Consider the following 23,000-nt stretch of genomic DNA (forward strand, 5'->3'; position numbering starts at 1 on the left):
TACATGAAATAGTAGAAGAAAACATGAGTGTATTTTTCTTAATAATCCGTGTGTGAAGAAAGCCTTTTGAACTATAACTCAAAATCCAGAAGAGATAAAAGATTTATAAATTTGACTCCATTAAAAAACACCTGCTTGGCAAAATGAAAACCTGGGAGAGAATATTAACAACTTAACGATACATGGCAGATAAAGAACTAACGTCCTTAACACACAGAGAGCTCTTTAAAATAAAGGGAACTTTTCCTTTCTGTGATGCATGGCTGAAAGATGGCAATGCAGGTTTCCGAGAAAAATTGAGGGGAAAGAGCAAACATAAAAATGGACAAAATATATAAACAGAAAATACACACACAAAAGATACAAAAATGTGGGGCTTCCCTGGTGGCACAGTGGTTGAGAGTCTGCCTGCCGACGCAGGGGACACGGGTTTGTGCCCCGGTCCGGGAAGATCCCACATGCCGCGGAACGGCTGGGCCCGTGAGCCATGGCCGCTGAGCATGCGCGTCCAGAGCCTGTGCTCTGCAACGGGAGAGGCCGCGACAGTGAGAAGCCCGTGTACCACACACACAAGAAAAGATACAAAAATGAAAAATATACTCAACTTCACTTATAAAAAAGAGAAATGCAACTTAAAACTACACTGAGATACCATTTTTCACCATTTAGATAGGTAGAAATTTTAAAACTTTACAATATCCTGTTGACAAAGCTGTGGGAAAACAGACACCCTCATATGTTGCTGGAGGGAGCACACTTGGAAACAAACTATAGAATTTGGCAGTATTTAACTAAACTACATGTGAATTTAGACTTTGACTCAACAATTCACTTCTGAGAATTTACCCCAAAATACACACTTAGAAATATGAAAAAACATATGCACAAAGCTATTAGTTCAGTATTATCCGTAATAGCAAAATTCTGTAAACTGAAATTCCCACCTATAGGGACTGACCGAATAAATTATAGTATGTCCACACAATGCAGTACTGTGCAGCCACAAAAGAATGAGGGAGATCTCTATAAACTGACGTTGCTTGATTTCCAGGGTGTATTAAGTGAAATAAGTAAAGTGTATGTTACCTTTTATTAAAGGAAATAAAATATGTGTGATAATAATGATGATAATGGTTTTTTTCTTCAGAAAGAAACACGTAAACATAAACCAGAAACTAATGAACACAGGGGAACACAGGGTGGAGGGGATGGGGTGGAAAGGATAAGGCCAAAAGTGAGACTTCTCTTGAGTTTATGTATTTATTTATATATTTATTTGTTAAAATTTTAGGCTGCATTGGGTCTTCATTGATGCATGTGGGATTTCTCTAGTTCCGGCGGGCGGGGACTACTCTTACTGCATTGCCCAGGCTTCTCATTGCGGTGGGTTCTCTTTCTTGCAGAGCACAGGCTCTAGGCGCATGGGCTTCAATAGTGGCAGCACACGGGCTCAGTAGTTGTGGCGCATGGGCTCAGTAGTTGTGGTGCATGGGCTCAGTAGTTCTGGTGCACAGGCTGAGTTGCCCCTTGGCATGTGGGATCTTCCCGGGCCAGGGCTCGAACCCGTGTCCCCTGCATTGGCAGGTGGATTCTTAACCACTGTGCCACCAGGGACATCCCGAACCTATGACTCTTTAACACTATGTGAATTACATCCTGCACTGCCTTGTAGCAAATCACCCCCTGTAGCATTTGCATTTCAGAAAAAAGGTCGCGCAGGCCAACAGCCCCAGACACACCGACCCAGCTACTGGGCTGCCTGAGGCCAGCAGTGACTGTTTTGAAATAACGCAGGAAGAAGAAGAATGCAAGACCTTCACTATTTTGATCCTTATCATATATGCCAGACTGCGAGCCCCACATATAAAATCTTCTCCAATTCCCGAAGGAGATGGGGGCACAGTTCTTCAGGCGCTAGCCTGCTGTGTCTTCCTTTCTGCCTGGCAGAAAAATAAAGCCATCTCTCTCTTCCTCCAAAATCTGTCTCCGTATTTCTGTTCGGCATTGGTGCACAGGCAAGCTGATATTTCGGCAACACCATCATCCATCTGCTCTTGCTCTTAAGGCCAGTTGAAGATGGTCCCTTGCAGTTTCCCAAGTTAGGTTAGTGATGTGAAATTCTCCTGCCCCTGGCCCTACCTCCTTCCCTGTCCCCAGCCACGCAGAAGGCAGTTTGCTGGTTGTCTTCCCCAATTCTTCTCCAAGTAGGTTATGTTTACTCCCCAAATCCCTGAGCCAGAGGTGGGGGTGCCTACACTCCCAAACCCTGAGTGTCCACCTTCCCCTGCTGTTTGTAGTCTCTTGTGCTGTGCCTGCAGTGGCACCTGGGCGGGGGAGGACACTGCCCTTGTCTAGGTTTTTCTAAATGTCTTACTCAAGTTCCAACCTCCAGCTTGTGAATCAACTGTGTCTCTTTTTTGACTTGTAAGCAAGTATTAAGCTTTGGGGTTGTGGGGAGGCCTGTGATGTGAAACAACTTTTCTTCCCTCCCCCCACAGTGTTGTAAATAACTTTTAACAGCCAAACCCAGATTTGCACTTTTTTTTCCTCTAACTGCTAAAACCATTTTCTTGCCCCTGGTCTTACTGTAACATTTGGAAAAGGAATAAATGTCGTCCCTTAAACAAAACAAAACAAAATAAAACAGACTTTCTGGTTGGACTCGACCACTATATTCCTATCTGGCTTGTGCTCCGCCCCCTGGTGGTGGCTCTAGACCGAGCAGGAAAACTAATAAAGGAAGGCATTTGCCGAAGCACGAGGTTGGTGACTCAGCTTCATTTACATACCCACAATGCATTGCCATCGGGATCTTGCCTACTTTCAAAAGGCTCTAGCCTTCTATTTCTTTTGACTCCCGCCCCCACTCGAAATCAGGATATTTTCACAGAAGTGTGTGAAATAATTGCAGAACTCACTCGTTGTTTGCGGGTAAATAGTTACCGTTGGTGCCTTGGGACTTCCAGTTAGCCGAGGACTGTGTGAGACGCTGTGACGGCATACTCTGGTTTCTCTTCAGAACGCATAAATCTTTCGCCTTTTACTAAAGATTTCCGTGGAGAGAAACAATTCCGAGTTTCTACCCAATTTTTTGAGGCCTTGTTTTAACAAGGTTAATAAATTGGTGCAAAAGAGAGAATGTTTTGGTTTTTGGTGTGTTCTGGTTGGTAGCGTTCCGTACACTGAAAAGAATAATCAACGCTGTTTCACTTAGTTATAGGCCTTTTGAGAGAGCGAGTCAGCGTTCGTTTTTCTTCAGAATTTTGTTTTTCGGTTTGTTGTGTCTCCGCGTGGGTGGTTGCTGTACTGGTGTTCTCGCGGTGAGAAGCGTGAAGTCCGTGTGATTTCGGAGCCCGGGCGACCGCCCGGAGTTAAACTGGTTGGCGGAGCGGTGTAATAACAGTGGCGAGCCGTGTTTGCGGTTTCTGACTGCTGCTCGTAAACAGCTGCGTTTCTCAGTGGGAGCAAGGTGTTGTGTCATGTTTCTGTGAGGTTGTCTTCAGGAGGCGGGTTTAGGTGTGAACGGTGCAGCTGGTGCTCGCGGAGTCCGTGTGGTGTTCTGGCGAGGCGGTATCGATCCTGGCTTGAGAAAGGCGGCACCCAGGAGGGGAAAAAAAGAGGCGCGGGAGAAGTGACCCCCGCTTTCTTCGCGCGAGCGGCCGCACAGTTATAAGGAATTCAAATACTCACAGAGCTGGAGAACGCCCTTTGTTCCTCGCGCTTCGGGTTTATCTTCGCACGTTGGAGACCACCAGGCATAACACAGTTGAACTGCTTCTTGTGCACGGCACGCGGCCTGGCACAGAGCAGTCAGTCGTCCAGTAGACGGTTGCTCGTTGTAGACTATCCGCTTAACCTGGCTTTGGTTAGGTCTTGAATTCAAGTTCAGGCTTGGGCACATCTGTTTGCAAAGGTTTTTTCAAGGCAGTACGTGACACCTCCGGCGAGGCCCACCTCTCTGGGATTGTGGTTTTAACTGCTGCACTTGTGTAACTTGGCTTTTCTAAAAGCTTCCAAAAAATTGAAGTATAGTTGGTTGATTTTTGTATGATACATATTTAAATATAAAATTTCTGATGAGGTAGTTTAGCCTTGAAAGTAGAACTGTTAAGAATAAGAAATCCTAGGAATTCCCTGGCGGTCCAGTGGTTAGGGCTCCACGCTTCCACGGCAGAAGGCGCGGGTTCTATCCCTGGTTGGGGAACTGAAACCCAGCAGGCCGCGCGGCGCGGCCAAAAGAAAAAAAAAAAAAGAAAAAGAAAAGGAAATGCTCAAGATCAGCGGTTGTTTCCAGTTTCTAATGTGGATCAAGACCGCAAGTAATTGCTCTAAATTTTAATTTTAGAAGTAAGCTTAGGGCTTCCCTGGTGGTACAGGTGTTAAGAATCCGTCTCTCACTGCAGGGGACACGGGTTCGAGTCCTGGTCCCGGAAGATCCCCCATGCCGCGGAGCAACTAAGCCCGGGCCCCACAACTACTGAGCCCGAGTGCCACAAGCACTGAAGCCCGGGCACCTGGAGCCCGTGCTCGGCAACAAGAGAAGCCACCGCAGTGAGAAGCCCGCGCACCGCAACGGAGAGCAGCCCCCGCTCCACGCAACTAGAGAAAGTCCGCACGCAGCCACGAAGACCCAACACAGCCCAAAATAAATACAGTACATAAATTAAACAGACAAAGAAAAAGCTTATACTGCATGACAATCCAATGCAATATACAAACCTTAACTGGATCCTGAACAAAACCCAATAACACACCAAGGAAAGGAAGGCAGGAAGAAAGCAGAAGGTACACTTTTGGTGGCTTTGTGGAAATTTTAGTATGTACTCTATTTCACGTGACAGTATTCAATTAATAATTGTATTTTCTTGCTGCTGTAACAAATTATCACACGCTTAGTGACTTAAAACAACTTCTGGACGGCAGGAGTCTAGAATTAAGGTGTTGACAGGGCTGCATTCTTTCTAGAGGCTTCAAGGGAGAATCTGTTCCCTTACCTTTAAGAAAGCTGGCTTCATTCCTTGGCCTGTGACCCCTTCCTTGCAGTCCAAATCTCTTGCTTCTGTCGTGTCATCCCCTAACTCTGGATCCTCCTGCCGTATAAGGAGCCTCGTAATTACCTGGGGCCCACCTAGATAATCCAGGAGAATCTCCCCATCTCAAGATCCTTAATCACACCTGCACAATCCCTTTTACCGTGTGAAGTAACATATCTACAGGTTCCTGGGATTAGGATGTGGATATATTTGGAGGCTATAACTCACACTACCACAATACTGATATAGTAATTCTGTAGGAGAACGGCCTTATTCTTAGTAGACACGTAATGTGAAATATTTAGCAGTGAAATGTCATATCTGAAACTTTCAAAAAGCCCAGTAAACAGAGAGAGAGAGAAAGAAAATGTGTCATAGGTACTCATTCTTTCAACTTGTTGTAGTTCTGAACTTTTGGAAATAACAAGTTGGGGGAGAATAAATGTATAGTAATAAATTTCATGTAACGTATATTTGTTTTGGATATTTGTATTATACTTAAGTTTTCCTTTTTATTTATTTTGAAAAATATTTATTTATTTGGCTGAGCCAGGTCTGAACTGCGGCACGCATGATCTTTAGCTACGGCATGAGAACCCTTAGTTGCAGCATGTGGGATCTAGGTCCCTGACCAGGGATCGAACCTGGGCCCCTCTGCATTAGGAGTGTGGAGTCTTAGCCCCTGGACCACCAGGGAAGTCCCTTAAGATTTCATTTATTAAAGCTCCATTGTTATTAAAGAGTTATCGTCTTAGACCAGTGGTTTCCAGAGTTTTGGATTTTCCAATTATTAAAATTTCCAAAAAAATTTTGCGGTACTAATTTTTAAAATCATGATTCTACAGAAAGGCCATTCCAAGACTAAAAACAATAAGAGTGACTTGACACCAAAGAACAGGACACGTCTTTAAAACAGGATATCCATTTAGCTTTATGGAAAACATACCGATATTTCCTTAACTTTTCTCTCCTCCTTCCGCCCAAATAGAGGAAAACTGAGGCTCAAAATCCCAGTTTGGGGTAAGTTAGGCTGCCTCTGACCAACAAGATCAGGGCCGGTGATGCCCTCTTGTGGCACCCTGGAGAATTACTGCCTTCTGACTTCATGTCCTCTGACTTCATGTCCTCTGACTTTGAGGGACAATGCCCTCACAGTAACTCGGTCGTTCATTCATATGTGCCAGGCATTGTTCTCAGCATTTGGGACATATCAGTAATGAAAACAAATATCCCTGCCCTGCTGGAGCTTACATGCAGGTGGGGAGACACCCAATAAATAAATAACACATAAATAAGTGCTATGGAAAAAACAGCAGTGGTAGGGGTTGGGGGTCAGAATATAGGGGTTGGTAGTGTGGGACGCAACTTAAAATAGGGTAACCCCCCCCGAGAAGATAACTTTGTTTTTTTAAAAAATTATTTTTTTGGTTGCACCGGGTCTTAGTTGTGGCAGGCGGGCTCCTTAGTTGTGGCTCACCAGTGCCTTAGTTGTGGCATGCACATGGGATCTAGTTCCCTGACCAGGGATCGAACCCTGGCCCCCTGTATTGGGAGCACGGAGTCTGATACACTGCACCACCAGGTAAGTCCTGAGAAGATACCTTTTGTGTAAAGAGTTGAAAGGAGGTCATGGAGTTAGCCATGCAGACACCTGGGGTGAGGGTTCTAGGAAGAGGACCTCTCTCAAGTGTTCAGCAGAAAAGTCTGCACAGAAGCCCTAAAGCGGGAGCTTGTTTTGTCAGCTTCAAGAACCACACAGCCAATGTGTCTGGTGCCCAGTGAAGAAGAGAGAGAGAAGTAGGAGAGAGTTCAGAAGTCATGGGAGCCTAGATCACCCTGGAGGCCGTAAGAGTAAGGGCTTGGGCTTTACTGAGTGAAATGGAGAGCCCTGCAAGGTTCTGAGCAGAGTGACAGAATCTGAAGTTTACAAGGACCACTCTGGCTGCTGTGCTGACAAAGAGAATGGGGCAGAAAGCAGAGTCATCTAGAAGAGAGATGATGGTGGCTTGGACCCGAGTATTAGCAATGGAGGTAGTGAGACATAGTTGGATCCTGGATATATTTGGAAGGTAGAGTCAACAGACAGGATGGATCCAGAGGTTAAAGAGAGACATCAAGGAGAACACCACGATTTTGTTCTGAGTGGCAGGAAGGATGAGTTGCCATCAGTTGAGTTGGGGAAGATGGCACAGGACTGGGAGTTCAGCTTTGGACACTGATGAAATACAAATGCATATTCTAAAGCGAGTCAAGGAAAATTTGAACATAAATAATTTTCTCTGCCCTTTGGCCTCCTCTCTTCCCTCTACTGTGCATTGCATATCTGCACCATGCATCGACCAACCTCCCGGTGGGCAGAAATACCTGGTCAACTGTAAAGAGCAACCTTCTCCTAGTATCAACAAGATAACTCCTTAGGAGATAACCTTCCTCCTTGATCTTGTAAGGGGCCCTGATGACCCATGACCCATTACTTGCTTTGTAGGTGTCGATGTGGATTGTGTGAATGTCACTGTGTACGTCATTTAACGTACAAAGACCTGGATAACTGTGCTTTGACCTCTCACAGGCAGAACAGTACTTGGAGCTTTCCGAGAGGCTGTTCCCGGCTTATATACGCCGCAATTTGGCTCGAATAAAATTTTCCATTGCTTTCTTAGATCGACTGATTAAATTTTTCGTCGACAACGCCATGAGGTAGAAATGTTTAGCTGGAAATAGAAACGTGGGAGTCGTTGCACAGAAGTGGTATTTAAAGCAATGGAATCACCAGGGTGTAAAGGTAGGGAAGAGGCTCCAGGTCAGAGTCCTGCCTCGCTCCACCTTGAAGGAAGCTGGGTTGAAGAGGAGGAATCAGCAAAAGAGAATGAAAGGAAGCAACCGGAGAGGCAGGAGAAAAACCAGGTGGGTGTGGTGTCCTGGAGGGGAGAGCGCAGGGGCCAGCAGGGAGCTGAGGTAAGGCCCGCTCCTCAGGCTGTGCCCTTGAATCTTCTACGACGTTGGTGGTCCTTCCCCTCAGACCAGCGTTTTTCCTTGGTGAGCAGAGGCACCCCGACCCGTCATCATAACTCTCACTAGATCTCCCTCTGCCCTCCACACACGGACACCAGATAGATAGCAAGACCGTTTGTTTATTGAACCCTTCCCAGCCAGCTCTCCTTTTCCCCTTCTGGTGGGCAGATCCCCAGCCTCCCACCAAGGGCCAAGAAGAGTCAACCGGAGCTTGGCCCTGGCTCCTTCCTTCTGCCAGCCTTCCCTGCCACACAGCCTGGGCTTCCTGGCTTGCCTTGGAGGCTCTGTTGCTCCTTTTCTCCCACAGCCTCCCTCTGGAGGTGTGTGATGTAGGCCACCTGACCCTGATTACAATGGCCAAAGTAAGAGCTCATGGTGCTGTCGGAGAGGCCACTGAGATGCAGCTCTGGGCACAGGGAGATGAGCCTGAGTGTGGGTGCCGCCGCACCTCTGCTCCAGGCCCCCTCACACCCCACTCACCTTTGGTGACATTGACTTCGTTGGCCGCCAAGATGTCCGCCTGAATGCTATCTATTTTCCTGTATAAGTCCTCGGCGTTGCCCTGAGGACAGGAGCAATGGGAACTGGGCTGGATGCCAGGGCAGCCTGGACTTGGAGTTGGGCGTGGGCACATGGAGGTTGCAGGCTGCGGTCAGGCTCTTAGCCTGACTGGAAGGGAGGGAAGGGGGACGGAAGGATGCCAGGTGGAGAAGCCCAAGCCAGGGCAGTCCCTCCCGCTGCCGGCCCCGAGGCCGATCTGTGTGTGGGGTGTACAGGGGGAGGGGCTGTGCGCTGGGCCGTGCACAGGGGCACTGTTGTGTCCCGCGGGGCGCGGCGGGGCGGGAGCACTTAAACGGAAGAGCTTGTAGAGTTCCTCCCCCATGGACCTGCGCACGTGCTCCTCCACCACTGGGAATAACTGCACAAAGTACTGCGTGGGCGGGCGAGGGGGCGTGACTGCCGTGGCCACGCGCTGTGCCTGCCGCGCTGCCCTGCCGCCCGCCACCCGGCCGCCCAGCACACCTCTAGCGTGGGACTGGCCTGCCGCTGGCCGTTGCTGTGGTCCATGTTGCCCATGGCGGCCATGAGGCTGTGCACCACGCGCAGGTGCAGCATCTCCTCGGCCAGGCTCGTGTTGCCTCGCGCCAGGATCCTGGGCGTGGGTGGCGTGGGGTGCGGGTGGGATTCATGCTGTTGCGGCCCCGTGGGACCCTCCGGCGGCCGGAGCGCTCTTGGGGGCCCGCGGGCAGCGCCGGGGCCTGGCTTGCCGCATCTGCCGACTACCTGCTGCCCGCTTACCCGGTGGCCTTGGCGGCCGCGGCCTGCTGCAAGAACCACGGCCGGTGGGCGGTGAGCTGCAGAACCGAAGAGTCTGGAAAATGGAGGAGTGGCCGTGAGGCTGGAGGAGCCCTCGTCCTCGTCTTCCACCCTGCCCCGTCGAGGTCCACCACCCCGATCGCAGCGGATCCCTACCGCTGACGATCTGGGACTGCTGTTTGCTGGTCTCCTTGAAGGACGGTTTCAGCAGCGCCACGAGGCCCTTGAGCAGCGCCGGGCACACGTCGTAGTTGACCAGGTCCTTGATCAGCTCGATGGCTGGGGAAGGCAGGGGCGCTGGAGAGGCCCGCCGCTCCACTCCCCGCCCTCGCCCTCGCAAGGAAGCAGCACCCCCTCCCCTCCAACTCTTTATCGACCTTTCTTAGCACCTCTTACTGGCCAGCACTGTGCCAGGCGTGGGGGGAGCTGGGCCGGCGACCCCTCAGTCCTGCCCTTCTGGAGCTCTTGGTTAAAGGGGAGAGGGAGGAGGAGGCCGAGGCCCCCTGGGATTCACAGAACCAGCCAGAGCCGGAGGAAGAAGGTGGACGCTTAGAGGCTGAAAAGAGCTGGAGGCCCCACAGAGGTAGGGCCGTTAAAGGGCTTTGAGGAATCTAGAAGGTTTCCTGGAGGAGGGAAGGACGGCGGGTCTTCAAAGGGAGACAGGATGGGGAAAGACAAGGGGTGAGGGGAAGACAGAGCAAGTGGGTGGGGATGTGTAGCAGAAAATGAGAACGGAGGCAAGGTCGACAGCAGTTTAGAGAAACTTTCCTTTCTGACGGACCCTTATTGAGGCCTTGTTTGCCTAGGCTCTGTGCAGAGGGCTCTCCGTTCAGAGTCCCAGTGACGATCCCTGTGACCAAGGAGCTTCATTTTGCAACAGCATGATGACTTATCCCTATTGGACATTTGAGGGAATGAGGCACAGCGAGGTAAAGCACTTGCCATAAGGTACCACAGCTAGGAAGCGGTGGAAGCAAAAGGAGGGAAAGATTCGGTTAGGAAGGAGGAGGGGACTAGAATTTAAGGAGGGCATTTTCTGTGGCTGCTTCGCAGTCATTCATTCCATCCAGCATTGACTCAGCCTTTCGGCCAACCTGCATAGGACGCGTCTTGTGCCCGGCGAACAGTTTGGTGACAAGTGCTATAAAAGGGGTCGGTGGGCTGTGAGAGAGCCTGGGAAGATGGCAGAGGACTGAATATTTTGTAAAGAGAAAAGAACCCCAGACAGGCAGAGCTGGAAGCGGGCAGGTAATGTGGTGTGATAGGACAGCGGGTAAACACAAGTGCTTGCTGCATGGAAGACGGGGCTTAGAAATGAGCTGTCCCCCCAGCTGCAGAGTCAAGTGCCGCTGGCCTCACCACCTACTTCGAGGGCACAGTTGTTTCCCTGACTAGCTCATCTGCATACCAGAATGCAGTGTAGACTACGTGAGAAATATTAACAGTATTATCTGTTTGAAAAACAAAAAATTACTGTTTTATTTTCGTTTTAAAAAAATTAAAAAGAAATCTATTTATTTATTTATGGCAGCGTTGGGTCTTTGTTACTGTGCACGGGCCTTCTCGAGTTGTGGCAAGCAGAGGGGCTACTCTTTGTTGCAGTGCGCGGGCTTCTCCTTGAGGTGGTTTCTCTTGTTGTGGTGCACCGGCTCTAGGCGCGGGGGCTTCAGTAGTTGTGGCCCTCAGGCTCAGTAGTTGTGGCGCACGGGCTTAGTTGCTCGGCGACGTGTGGGATCTTCCCAGACCAGGGCTCGAGCCGGGTCCCCTACGTTGGCAGGTGGATTCTTAACCACTACGCCACCAGGGAAGTCCCACCTTTTATTTTCTTGTCAGGAGCTTTTACCCAGTAAGAACATGTTTAGGGGTCATTCTCTACAATGGAAGACAGGTTTTTGTTGGCAGGTACAAAGGCACCACAAACGTTGGGGGACCAACGAGTATATGGGAGGATGGGCATGCATGGTACACACATACATATTCCTCCCCAGTTTAAGGAAATCTTTTGTGTCTTGGCAAAGACTTTCGTGGAGAGAAACACTTGAGAATTGGTAGTGGAGTCTTTTGAGGTTTTACTTAAATAAGGGTAAGTATGTGGGTTTTCAAAGACAAATGGCTGATGTGTAGAACTATAAAGAGGTTCGTAGTTAAGAGATAGAAGATGCAGCCAACTTGTTGTTTTAGAAAGCCGTTCCAAGTTTAAGTTGTAGGTTGGGAACTGCGTTCTCTGATTCCCTGCCCCCAGTTGTAAGTGAGGCTCTAGAGAAGTTATATAGCAATCTTACTCATGAACACAGATGCAAAAATTCTACACAAAATATTAGCAAATTGAGTCTAGCAGTGTGTAAAAGGAATAATGTGCCATCTAGCAATGCACATATATCATCTTAATAGAAAGAAAGTTTGAGAAAATTGAATCTCAGTGTGGTAAGAGCTATCTACCAAAAACTATAGCAAAGGTCATACCTAATAGATGAAACCTTGGAAACTTCCCGTCTTAGATGAGAAGGCACCCTCCCACACATTCCTCTCCACAAAATCTTTAGTAAAAGGTAAAAGACAAGTGATCTGGGACTCCCCTGGTGGCACAGTGGTTAAGAATCCGCCTGCCAATGCAGGGGACACGGGTTCGAGCCCTGGCCTGGGAAGATCCCACACGCCGCGGAGCAACTAAGCCCGTGCGCCACAACTACTGAGCCTGCGTGCTAGAGCCCGCAAGCCACAACTACTGAGCCCACGTGCCTCAACTACTGAGCCCATGCTCCACAACAAGAGAAGCCACTGCAACTAGAAGCCCACGCACCACAACGAAGACCCAAAGGCAGCCGAAAAAACAAAAAAGGACAAGTGATGTGAAGAGAGGCCAGAGTACACTTAGCTACATTTGCCACTCTCACCTTAACTGATTGTAAGTCTCCAAGACTGGTGTCTATTCCTGTGCTATGGCCGCTCCTCCAGGAAAATCTGTGAAAGGGATTTTTGGAAAAGATGTACTCTCTTTTTCTAATCTCTGGAAGAGTTTAAGACTAGAATTTTTTCTTGAATGTTTGATCGAATTCTCTGAAGCTTCTGATCTTATGGAAAAAATTAATTACTGATTCCTTTTCTTTAATGCTTAGAGGACACTTTGGGTTTTCTACTTCTTGAGTACGTTTTGGTAAATTATATTTTCTCGCTGTTTTCGTCTAAAGTTTCAAACATATTGCAAGAAGTTTTCATTATGTCATTAAAAAAATCATTTTAATGAATGTATCATCTATAATGATGTGTCCTTTTATAGTCTTCATATTGATTATATGGGTTTTCTCTTTTTGAATCAGTTCCCTTTGCCCCCAAGTCCCATGGGAGTAACACAGATGAACGCCTGCTTATGCAATGGATTTTATTACAAAGAGGAACCCTGATTTCAGAGAACCTGAATGTTATATAGCAGTCAGTAAGCATGCCTGCCCTTTGCTCTAAAGTGGAAAGTGTCTTTCTTTTCTTTTGTTTTTAATTTATGGACATTATTATTTATTTATTTACTATGTATGGCTGCATTGGTTTTTCGTTGTTGCGCACGGGGTTTCTCTAGTTGCGGCGAGCGGGGGCTACTCTTCGTTGAAGTGCGTGGGGTTCTCATTGGGTGGCTTCTCTTTTTGCAGAGGACGGCCTCTAGGCATGCGGGCATCAGAAGTTGTGGCATTTGGGCTCAGTTGTTGTGGCACACCGGCTGAGTTGCACCTCGGCATGTGGGAACTTACCGGGCCAGGGTTCGAACCCGTGTCCCCTGCATTGGCAGGTGGATTCTTTTTTTTTTTTTTTTTCTTTTTCTGGTACGCGGGCCTCTCATTGTTGTGGCCTCTCCCGTTGCGGAGCACAGGCTCCGGACGCGCAGGCTCAACGGCCATGGCTCACGGGCCTAGCCGCTCCGCGGTATGTGGAATCTTCCTGGACTGGGGCACGAACCCGTGTCCGCTGCATCTGCAGGCGGACTCTCAACCACTGCGGGACCAGAGAAGCCCGGCAGGTGGATTCTTAACCACTGTGACACCAGGGACATCCCAAACCTATGACTCTTTAACACTATGTGAATTACATCCTGCACTGCCTTGTAGCAAATCACCCCCTGTAGCATTTGCATTTCAGAAAGAAGGTCACGCAGGCCAACAGCCCCGAGACGCACCTACGCAGTTACCGGGCTGCCTGATGCCAGCAGTGACTGTTTTGAAATAACGCAGGAAGAAGAAGAATGCAAGACCTTCACTATTTTGATCCTTATCATATATGCCAGACTGCGAGCCCCACATATAAAATTTTTTCCTATTCCCGAAGGAGATGGGGGCACAGTTCTTCAGGCGCTAGCCTGCTGTGTCTTCCTTTCTGCCTGGTAGAAAAATAAAGCCATCTCTCTCTTCCTCCAAAATCTGTCTCCGTATTTCTGTTCGGCATTGGTGCACAGGCAAGCTGATATTTCGGCAACACCATCATCCATCTGCTCTTGCTCTTAAGGCCAGTTGAAGATGGTCCCTTGCAGTTTCCCAAGTTAGGTTAGTGATGTGAAATTCTCCTGCCCCTGGCCCTGCCTCCTTCCCTTTCCCAGCCGCGCAGAAGGCAGTTTGCTGGTTGTCTTCCCCAATTCTTCTCCAAGTAGGTTGTGTTTACTTCCCAAATCCCTGAGCCAGAAGTGGGGGTGCCTACACTCCCAAACCCTGAGTGTCCACCTTCCCCTGCTGTTTGTAGTCTCTTGTGCTGTGCCTGCAGTGGCACCTGGGCGGGGGAGGACACTGCCCTTGTCTAGGTTTTTCTAAATGTCTTACTCAAGTTCCAACCTCCAGCTTGTGAATCAACTGTCTCTTTTTTGACTTGTAAGCAAGTATTAAGCTTTGGGGTTGTGGGGAGGCCTGTGATGTGAAACAACTTCTTTTCTTCCCTCCCCGCACATTGTTGTAAATGACTTTTAACGGCCAAACCCAGATTTGCACTTTTCTTTTCCCTAACTGCTAAAACCATTTCCTTCCCCCTGGTGTTACTGTAACATTTGGAAAAGGAATAAATGTCGTCTCTTAATAAAAACAAAACAAAATAAAACAGACTTTCTGTTTGGACTCGGCGACTATCTGGTTTCTGCTTCGTCCCCTGGTGGTGGCTCTAGACCGAGCAGGAAAACTAATAAAGGAAGGCATTTGCCGAAGCGCGAGGTTGGTGACTCAGCTTCATTTACATACCCACAATGCATTACCATCGGGATCTTGCCTACTTTCAAAAGGCTCTAGCCTTCTATTTCTTTTGACTCCCGCCCCCACTCGAAATCAGGATATTTTCACAGAAGTGTGTGAAATAATTGCAGAACTCACTCGTTGTTTGCGGGTAAATAGTTACCGTTGGTGCCTTGGGACTTCCAGTTAGCCGAGGACTGTGTGAGCGGCTAGAACGGCATACTCTGGTTTCTCTTCAGAACGCATAAATCTTTCGCCTTTTACTAAAGATTTCCGTGGAGAGAAACAATTCCGAGTTTCTACCCAATTTTTTGAGGCCTTGTTTTATACAAGGCTAATAAATTTGTACAAAGAAAAGAATGTTTTGTATTTCGGTGCATCTGTGCTGGTAGTGTTACACGCTGCGGAAAGTGGCAACACTGTTTTGACTTAGTTGTAGGCCATTTTTGTGATGGTTTGTTAGTGTGACGTACGTGTGATTTCGGAATCCCGGCAAGCGCCTGGAATTAACCTGGTTGGCGGAACGGTATAATACAATGTCGAGCTGTTTTTGCGGTTTTTGACCGTTCCTGTAAACAACTGCAGTTGTCGGTGAGAGCAAGGTGTTGTGTCATGTTTCTCTGAGGTTGTCTTCAGGAGGCGAGCTTCGTGTAGACGGGGCAACTGGTGCTCGTGGAGTGCGTATGGTGTTCTGAGGAGGAGGTATCGTTCCTGGTTTGAGGAAGGCAGCGCCGGGGAAGGAAGAGAAAGAGGCGCAAGAGAAGTGACCCCCCACTTTATAAGCGCGAGCGGCCTCACAAGTTACAAGGAATTCAAATACTCACAGAGCTTAAAAACGCGCTTTGTTCCTAGCGCTTCGGGTTTATCTTCTTGGAGACCACCAGGCATAATAAAGTTGAACTGCTTCTTGTGCACGGCACGCGGCCTGGCACAGAGCAGTCAGTCGTCCAGTAGACGGTTGCTCGCTGTAGATTATCCGCTTAACCTGGCTTTGGTTAGGTCGTGAATTCAAGTTCAGGCTTGGGCACATATGTTTGCAAAGGACTGTTCAAGAGCACCTCCGGGGAGACCCACCTCTCTGGGATTGTGGTTCTAACTGCTGCACTTGTGTAACTTGGCTTTTGTAAAAGCTTCAAAAAAATTGAAGTATAGTTGGTCGATGTTTGTATGATAAATTCAAATATATACTTTCTGATGAGGTAGTTTAGCCTTCAAACTAGAACTGTTAAAAATAAGAAATTCGAGGAATTCCCTGGCAATCCCTGGACCAGTGGTTAGGGCTCCATGCTTCCACGGTAGGGGGCGCGGGTTTGATCCCGGTTGGGGAACTGAAACCCAGCAGGCCACTCGGCGCGGCTGGGAAAAAAAAAAAGAATAAAGAAAAAAAAAAGGAAAGGCAATGCTCAAGATCTGCTGTAGTTTTTCAGTTTCTAATGTGGATCAAGACCGCAAGTAATTGCTCTAAATTTTAATTTTAGAAGTAAGCTTAGGGCTTCCCTGTTGGTACAGGGGTTAAGAATCCGCCTCTCACTGCAGGGGACACGGGTTCGAGTCCTGGTCCCGGAAGATCCCCCATGCCGCGGAGCAACTAAGCCCGGGTCCCACAGCTACTGAGCCCGAGTGCCACAAGCACTGAAGCCCGGGCACCTGGAGCCCGTGCTCGGCAACAAGAGAAGCCACCGCAGTGAGAAGCCCGCGCACCGCAACGGAGAGCAGCCCCCGCTCCACGCAACTAGAGAAAGTCCGCACGCAGCAACGAAGACCCAACACAGCCCAAAATAAATACAGTACATAAATTAAACAGACAAGAAAAAGCTTATACTGCATGACAATCCAATGCAATATACAAACCTTAACTGGATCCTGAACAAAACCCAATAACACACCAAGGAAAGGAAGGCAGGAAGAAAGCAGAAGGTACACTTTTGGTGGCTTTGTGGAAATTTTAGTATGTACTCTATTTCACGTGACAGTATTCAATTAATAATTGTATTTTCTTGCTGCTGTAACAAATTATCACACGCTTAGTGACTTAAAACAACTTCTGGACGGCAGGAGTCTAGAATTAAGGTGTTGACAGGGCTGCATTCTTTCTAGAGGCTTCAAGGGAGAATCTGTTCCCTTACCTTTAAGAAAGCTGGCTTCATTCCTTGGCCTGTGACCCCTTCCTTGCAGTCCAAATCTCTTGCTTCTGTCGTGTCATCCCCTAACTCTGGATCCTCCTGCCGTATAAAGAGCCTCGTAATTACCTGGGGCCCACCTAGATAATCCAGGAGAATCTCCCCATCTCAAGATCCTTAATCACACCTGCACAATCCCTTTTACCGTGTGAAGTAACATATCTACAGGTTCCTGGGATCAGGATGTGGATGTATTTGGAGGCTATAACTCACACTACCACAATAATGATATAGTAATTATGTAGGAGAACGGCCTTATTCTTAGTAGACACGTAATGTGAAATATTTAGCAGTGAAATGTCATGACATCTGAAACTTTCAAAAAGCCCAGTAAACAGAGAGAGAGAAAGAAAATGTGTCATAGGTACTCATTCTTTCAACTTGTTGTAGTTCTGAACTTTTGGAAATAACAAGTTGGGGGAGAATAAATGTATAGTAATAGATTTCATGTAACGTATATTTGTTTTGGATATTTGTATTATACTTAAGATTTCCTTTTTATTTATTTATTTTGAAAAATATTTATTTATTTGGCTGAGCCAGGTCTGAACTGCGGCACGCATGATCTTTAGCTACGGCATGAGAACCCTTAGTTGCAGCATGTGGGATCTAGGTCCCTGACCAGGGATCGAACCTGGGCCCCTCTGCATTGGGAGTATGGAGTCTTAGCCCCTGGACCACCAGGGAAGTCCCTTAAGATTTCATTTTTTAAAGCTCCATTGTTATTAAAGAGTTATCGTCTTAGACCAGTGGTTTCCAGAGTTTTGGATTTTCCAATTATTAAAATTTCCAAAAAATTTCTGGGGTACTAATTTTTAAAATCATGATTCTACAGAAAGGCCATTCCAAGACTAAAAACAATAAGAGTGACTTGACACCAAAGAACAGGACACGTCTTTAAAACAGGATATCCATTTAGCTTTATGGAAAACATACCGATATTTCCTTAACTTTTCTCTCCTCCTTCCGCCCAAATAGAGGAAAGCTGAGGCTCAAAATCCCAGTTTGGGGTAAGTTAGGCTGCCTCTGACCAACAAGATCAGGGCCGGTGATGCCCTCTTGTGGCACCCTGGAGAATTACTGCCTTCTGACTTCATGTCCTCTGACTTTGAGGGACAATGCCCTCACAGTAACTCGGTCGTTCATTCATATGTGCCAGGCATTGTTCTCAGCATTTGGGACATATCAGTAATGAAAACAAATATCCCTGCCCTGCTGGAGCTTACATTCAGGTGGGGAGACACCCAATAAATAAATAACACATAAATAAGTGCTATGGAAAAAACAGCAGTGGTAGGGGTTGGGGGTCAGAGTATAGGGGTTGGTAGTGTGGGACGCGACTTAATAAAAGGTAACCCTCCCTGAGAAGATTACTTTGTTTGTTTAAAAAATTATTGTTTTGGTTGTACCGGGTCTTAGTTGTGGCCGGCGGACTCCTTAGTTGTGGCTCACCAGTTCCTTAGTTGTGGCATGCACATGGGATCTAGTTCGCTGACCAGGGATCGAACCCTGGCCCCCTGTATTGGGAGCACGGAGTCTGATACACTGCACCACCAGGTAAGTCCTGAGAAGATACCTTTTGTGTAAAGAGTTGAAAGGAAGTCATGGAGTTAGCCATGCAGACACCTGGGGTGAGGGTTCTAGGAAGAGGACCTCTCTCAAGTGTTCAGCAGAAAAGTCTGCACAGAAGCCCTAAAGCGGGAGCTTGTTTTGTCAGCTTCAAGAACCACACAGCCAATGTGTCTGGTGCCCAGTGAAGAAGAGAGAGAGAAGTAGGAGAGAGTTCAGAAGTCATGGGAGCCTAGATCACCCTGGAGGCCGTAAGAGTAAGGGCTTGGGCTTTACTCAGTGAAACGGAGAGCCCTGCAAGGTTCTGAGCAGAGTGACAGAATCTGAAGTTTACAAGGACCACTCTGGCTGCTGTGCTGACAAAGAGAACGGGGCAGAAAGCAGAGTCATCTAGAGGAGAGATGATGGTGGCTTGGACCCGAGCATTAGCAATGGAGGTAGTGAGACATAGTTGGATCCTGGATATATTTGGAAGGTAGAGTCAACAGACAGGATGGATCCAGAGGTTAAAGAGAGACATCAAGGAGAACACCACGATTTTGTTCTGAGTGGCAGGAAGGATGAGTTGCCGTCAGGTGAGTTGGGGAAGATGGCACAGGACTGGGAGTTCAGCTTTGGACACTGATGAAATACAAATGCATATTCTAAAGCGAGTCAAGGAAAATTAGAACATAAATAATTTTCTCTGCCCTTTGGCCTCCTCTCTTCCCTCTACTGTGTATTGCGTATCTGCACCATGCATCGACCAACCTCCCGGTGGGCAGAAATACCTGGTCAACTGTAAAGAGCAACCTTCTCCTAGTATCAACAAGATAACTCCTTAGGAGATAACCTTCCTCCTTGATCTTGTAAGGGGCCCTGATGACCCCTGACCCATTACTTGCTTTGTAGGTGTCGATGTGGATTGTGTGAATGTCACTGTGTACGTCATTTAACGAACAAAGCCCTGGATAACTGTGCTTTGACATCTCACAGGCAGAACACTTCTTGAAGCTTTCCGAGAGGCTGTTCCCGGCTCATACGCCACAATTTGGCTCGAATAAAATTTTCCATTGCTTTCTTAGATCGACTGATTAAATTTTTCGTCGACAACGCCATGAGGTAGAAATGTTTAGCTGGAAATAGAAACGTGGGAGTCGTTGCACAGAAGTGGTATTTAAAGCAATGGAATCACCAGGGTGTAAAGGTAGGGAAGAGGCTCCAGGTCAGAGTCCTGCCTCACTCCACCTTGAAGGAAGCTGGGTTGAAGAGGAGGAATCAGCAAAAGAGAATGAAAGGAAGCAACCGGAGAGGCAGGAGAAAAACCAGGTGGGTGTGGTGTCCTGGAGGGGAGAGCGCAGGGGCCAGCAGGGAGCTGAGGTAAGGCCCGCTCCTCAGGCTGTGCCCTTGAACCTTCTACGACGTTGGTGGTCCTTCCCCTCAGACCAGCGTTTTTCCTTGGTGAGCAGAGGCACCCCGACCCGTCATCATAACTCTCACTAGATCTCCCTCTGCCCTCCACACACGGACACCAGATAGATAGCAAGACCGTTTGTTTATTGAACCCTTCCCAGCCAGCTCTCCTTTTCCCCTTCTGGTGGGCAGATCCCCAGCCTCCCACCAAGGGCCAAGAAGAGTCAACCGGAGCTTGGCCCTGGCTCCTTCCTTCTGCCAGCCTTCCCTGCCACACAGCCTGGGCTTCCTGGCTTGCCTTGGAGGCTCTGTTGCTCCTTTTCTCCCACAGCCTCCCTCTGGAAGTGTGTGATGTAGGCCACCTGACCCTGATTACAATGGCCAAAGTAAGAGCTCATGGTGCTGTCGGAGAGGCCACTGAGATGCAGCTCTGGGCACAGGGAGATGAGCCTGAGTGTGGGTGCCGCCGCACCTCTGCTCCAGGCCCCCTCACACCCCACTCACCTTTGGTGACATTGACTTCGTTGGCCGCCAAGATGTCCGCCTGATTGCAATCTATTCTCCTGTACAAGTCCTCGGCGTTGCCCTGAGGACAGGAGCAAGGGGAACTGGCCTGGATGCCAGGGCAGCCTGGACGTGCAGTTGGGCGTGGGCACATGGAGGTTGCAGGCTGCGGTCAGGCTCTTAGCCTGACTGGAAGGGCAGGAAAGGGGACGGAAGGGTGCCAGGTGGAGAAACCCAAGCCAGGGCAGTCCTTCCCGCCGCCGGCCCCGAGGCCGATCTGTGTGTGGGGTGTACAAGGGGAGGGGCTGTGCGCTGGGCTGTGTACAGGGGCACTGTTGTGTCCCGCGGGGCGCGGCGGGGCGGGATTACTTACACGGAAGAGTTTGTAGAGTTCCTCCCCCATGGACCTGCGCACGTGCTCCTCCACCACTGGGAATAACTGCACAAAGTACTGCGTGGGGGGGCAAGGGGGCGTGACTACCGCGCTGCCCTGCCGCCCGCCACACGGCCGCCCAGCGCACCTCTAGCGTGAGGCTGGCCTGCCGCTGGCCGTTGCTGTGGTCCGTGTTGCCCATGGCGGCCATGAGGCTGTGCACCACGCGCAGGTGCAGCATCTCCTCGGCCAGGCTCGTGTTGCCTCGCGCCAGGATCCTGGGCGTGGGTGGCGTCGGGTGGGGGTGGGATTCGTGCTGCGGCGGCCCCGTGGGACCCTCTGGCGGCCGGAGCGCTCTTGGGGGCCCGTGGGCAGCGCCGGGGCCTGGCTTGCCGCATCCGCCCACTACCTGTTGCCCGCTTATCCGGTGGCCCTGGCGGCTGCGGCCTGCTGCAAGAACCACGGCCGGTGGGCGGTGAGCTGCAGAACCGAAGAGTCTGGAAGAGGGAGGAGTGGCCGTGAGGCTGGAGGACCCCTCGCCCTCATCTTCCACCCTGCCCCGTCGGGGTCCACCACCCCGATCGCAGCGGATCCCTACCGCTGACGATCTGGGACTGCTGTTTGCTGGTCTCCTTGAAGGACGGTTTCAGCAGCGCCACGAGGCCCTTGAGCAGCGCCGGGCACACGTCGTAGTTGACCAGGTCCTTGATCAGCTCGATGGCTGGGGAAGGCAGGGGCGCTGGAGAGGCCCGCCGCTCCACTCCCCGCCCTCGCCCTCGCAAGGAAGCAGCACCCCCTCCCCTCCAACTCTTTATCGACCTTTCTTAGCACCTCTTACTGGCCAGCACTGTGCCAGGCGTGGGGGGAGCTGGGCCGGCGACCCCTCAGTCCTGCCCTTCTGGAGCTCTTGGTTAAAGGGGAGAGGGAGGAGGAGGCCGAGGCCCCCTGCGACTCACAGAACCAGCCGGAGCCGGAGGAAGAAGGTTGGAGGCTTAGAGGCTGAAAAGAGCTGGAGGCCCCACAGAGGTAGGGCCGCCAAAGGGCTTTGAGGAATCTAGAAGGTTTCCTGGAGGAGGGAAGGACGGCGGGTCTTCAAAGGGAGACAGGATGGGGAAAGACAAGGGGTGAGGGGGAGACAGAGCAAGTGGGTGGGGATGTGTAGCAGAAAATGAGAACGGAGGCAAGGTCGACAGCAGTTTAGAGAAACTTTCCTTTCTGATGGACCCTTACTGAGGCCTTGTTTGCCTAGGCTCTGTGCAGAGGGCTCTCCGTTCAGAGTCCCAGTGACGATCCCTGTGACCAAGGAGCTTCATTTTGCAACAGCATGATGACTTATCCCTATTGGACATTTGAAGGAATGAGGCACAGAGAGGTAAAGCACTTGCCATAAGGTACCACAGCTAGGAAGTGGTGGAAGCAAAAGGAGGGAATGATTCGGTTAGGAAGGAGGAGGGGACTAGAATTTAAGGAGGGCATTTTCTGTGGCTGCTTCGCAGTCATTCATTCCATCCAGCATTGACTCAGCCTTTCCGTCAACCTGCATAGGACGCGTCTTGTGCCCGGCGAACAGTTTGGTGACAAGTGCTATAAAAGGGGTCGGTGGGCTGTGAGAGACCCTGGGAAGACGGCAGAGGACTGAATATTTTTGTAAAGAGAAAAGAACCCCAGACAGGCAGAGCTGGAAGCGGGCAGTTAATGTGGTGTGATAGGACAGCGGGTAAACACAAGTGCTTGCTACATGGAAGACGGGGCTTAGAAATGAGCTGTCCCCCCAGCTGCAGAGTCAAGTGCCGCTGGCCTCTCCACCTACTTCGAGGGCACAGTTGTTTCCCTGACTAGCTCATCTGCATACCAGAATGCAATGTAGACTACGTGAGAAATATTAACAGTATTCTCTGTTTGAAAAACAAAAAATAATGTTTTATTTTCTTTTTAAAAAAATTTAAAAAATCTATTTATTTAAGGCTGCGTTGGGTCTTTGTTACTGTGCACGGGCCTTCTCGAGTTGCAGTAAGCAGAGGGGCTACTCTTTGTTGCAGTGCGCGGGCTTCTCCTTGAGGTGGCTTCTCTTGTTGTGGGGCACCGGCTCTAGGCGCGGGGCCTACAGTAGTTGTGGCCCTCGTGCTCAGTAGTTGTGGTGCACGGGCTTAGTTGCTCGGCGACATGTGGGATATTCCCGGACCAGGGCTCGAGCCCGTGTCCCCTACGTTGGCAGGTGGATTCTTAACCACTACGCCACCAGGGAAGTCCCACCTTTTATTTTCTTGTCAGGAGCTTTTACCCAGTAAGAACATGTTTAGGGGTCATTCTCTACAATGGAAGACAAGTTTTTGTTGGTAGGTACAAAGGCACCACAAACGTTGGGGGACCAACGAGTATATGGGAGGATGGGCATGCATGGTACACACATACACATTCCTCCCCA

General features: G+C 49.4%; 1 protein-coding gene and 2 non-coding genes across 3 annotated transcripts in view; 2 read left to right on the top strand and 1 right to left on the bottom strand.

Moving 5' to 3' along the window:
- Positions 1-2,999: 2,999 nt before the first annotated feature.
- On the top strand, positions 3,000-3,115 carry LOC117200252 (U5 spliceosomal RNA). The gene has a single exon (XR_004481733.1). It is a non-coding gene; the product is annotated as a U5 spliceosomal RNA (small nuclear RNA).
- A 6,190-nt stretch (positions 3,116-9,305) lies between these two features.
- The window catches only part of ARMH1 (armadillo like helical domain containing 1), an 81,531-nt gene continuing 67,836 nt past the window's right edge, over positions 9,306-23,000 (bottom strand). Inside the window, exons 16-19 of the mRNA XM_049697316.1 lie at positions 20,576-20,653; positions 20,203-20,284; positions 9,519-9,641; positions 9,306-9,417 (exon numbers count right to left, since the gene is read on the bottom strand). Of these exons, the coding sequence (XP_049553273.1) occupies positions 9,341-9,417; positions 9,519-9,641; positions 20,203-20,284; positions 20,576-20,653 (360 nt within the window). The 3' untranslated portion in view covers positions 9,306-9,340. The remainder of the gene's footprint in view (positions 9,418-9,518; positions 9,642-20,202; positions 20,285-20,575; positions 20,654-23,000) is intronic.
- On the top strand, positions 14,777-14,893 carry LOC117199230 (U5 spliceosomal RNA). The gene has a single exon (XR_004480436.2). It is a non-coding gene; the product is annotated as a U5 spliceosomal RNA (small nuclear RNA).

The sequence above is a fragment of the Orcinus orca genome, chromosome 1 (genome assembly GCF_937001465.1).
Source record: "Orcinus orca chromosome 1, mOrcOrc1.1, whole genome shotgun sequence".
Taxonomy (NCBI): Eukaryota; Metazoa; Chordata; class Mammalia; order Artiodactyla; family Delphinidae; genus Orcinus; species Orcinus orca.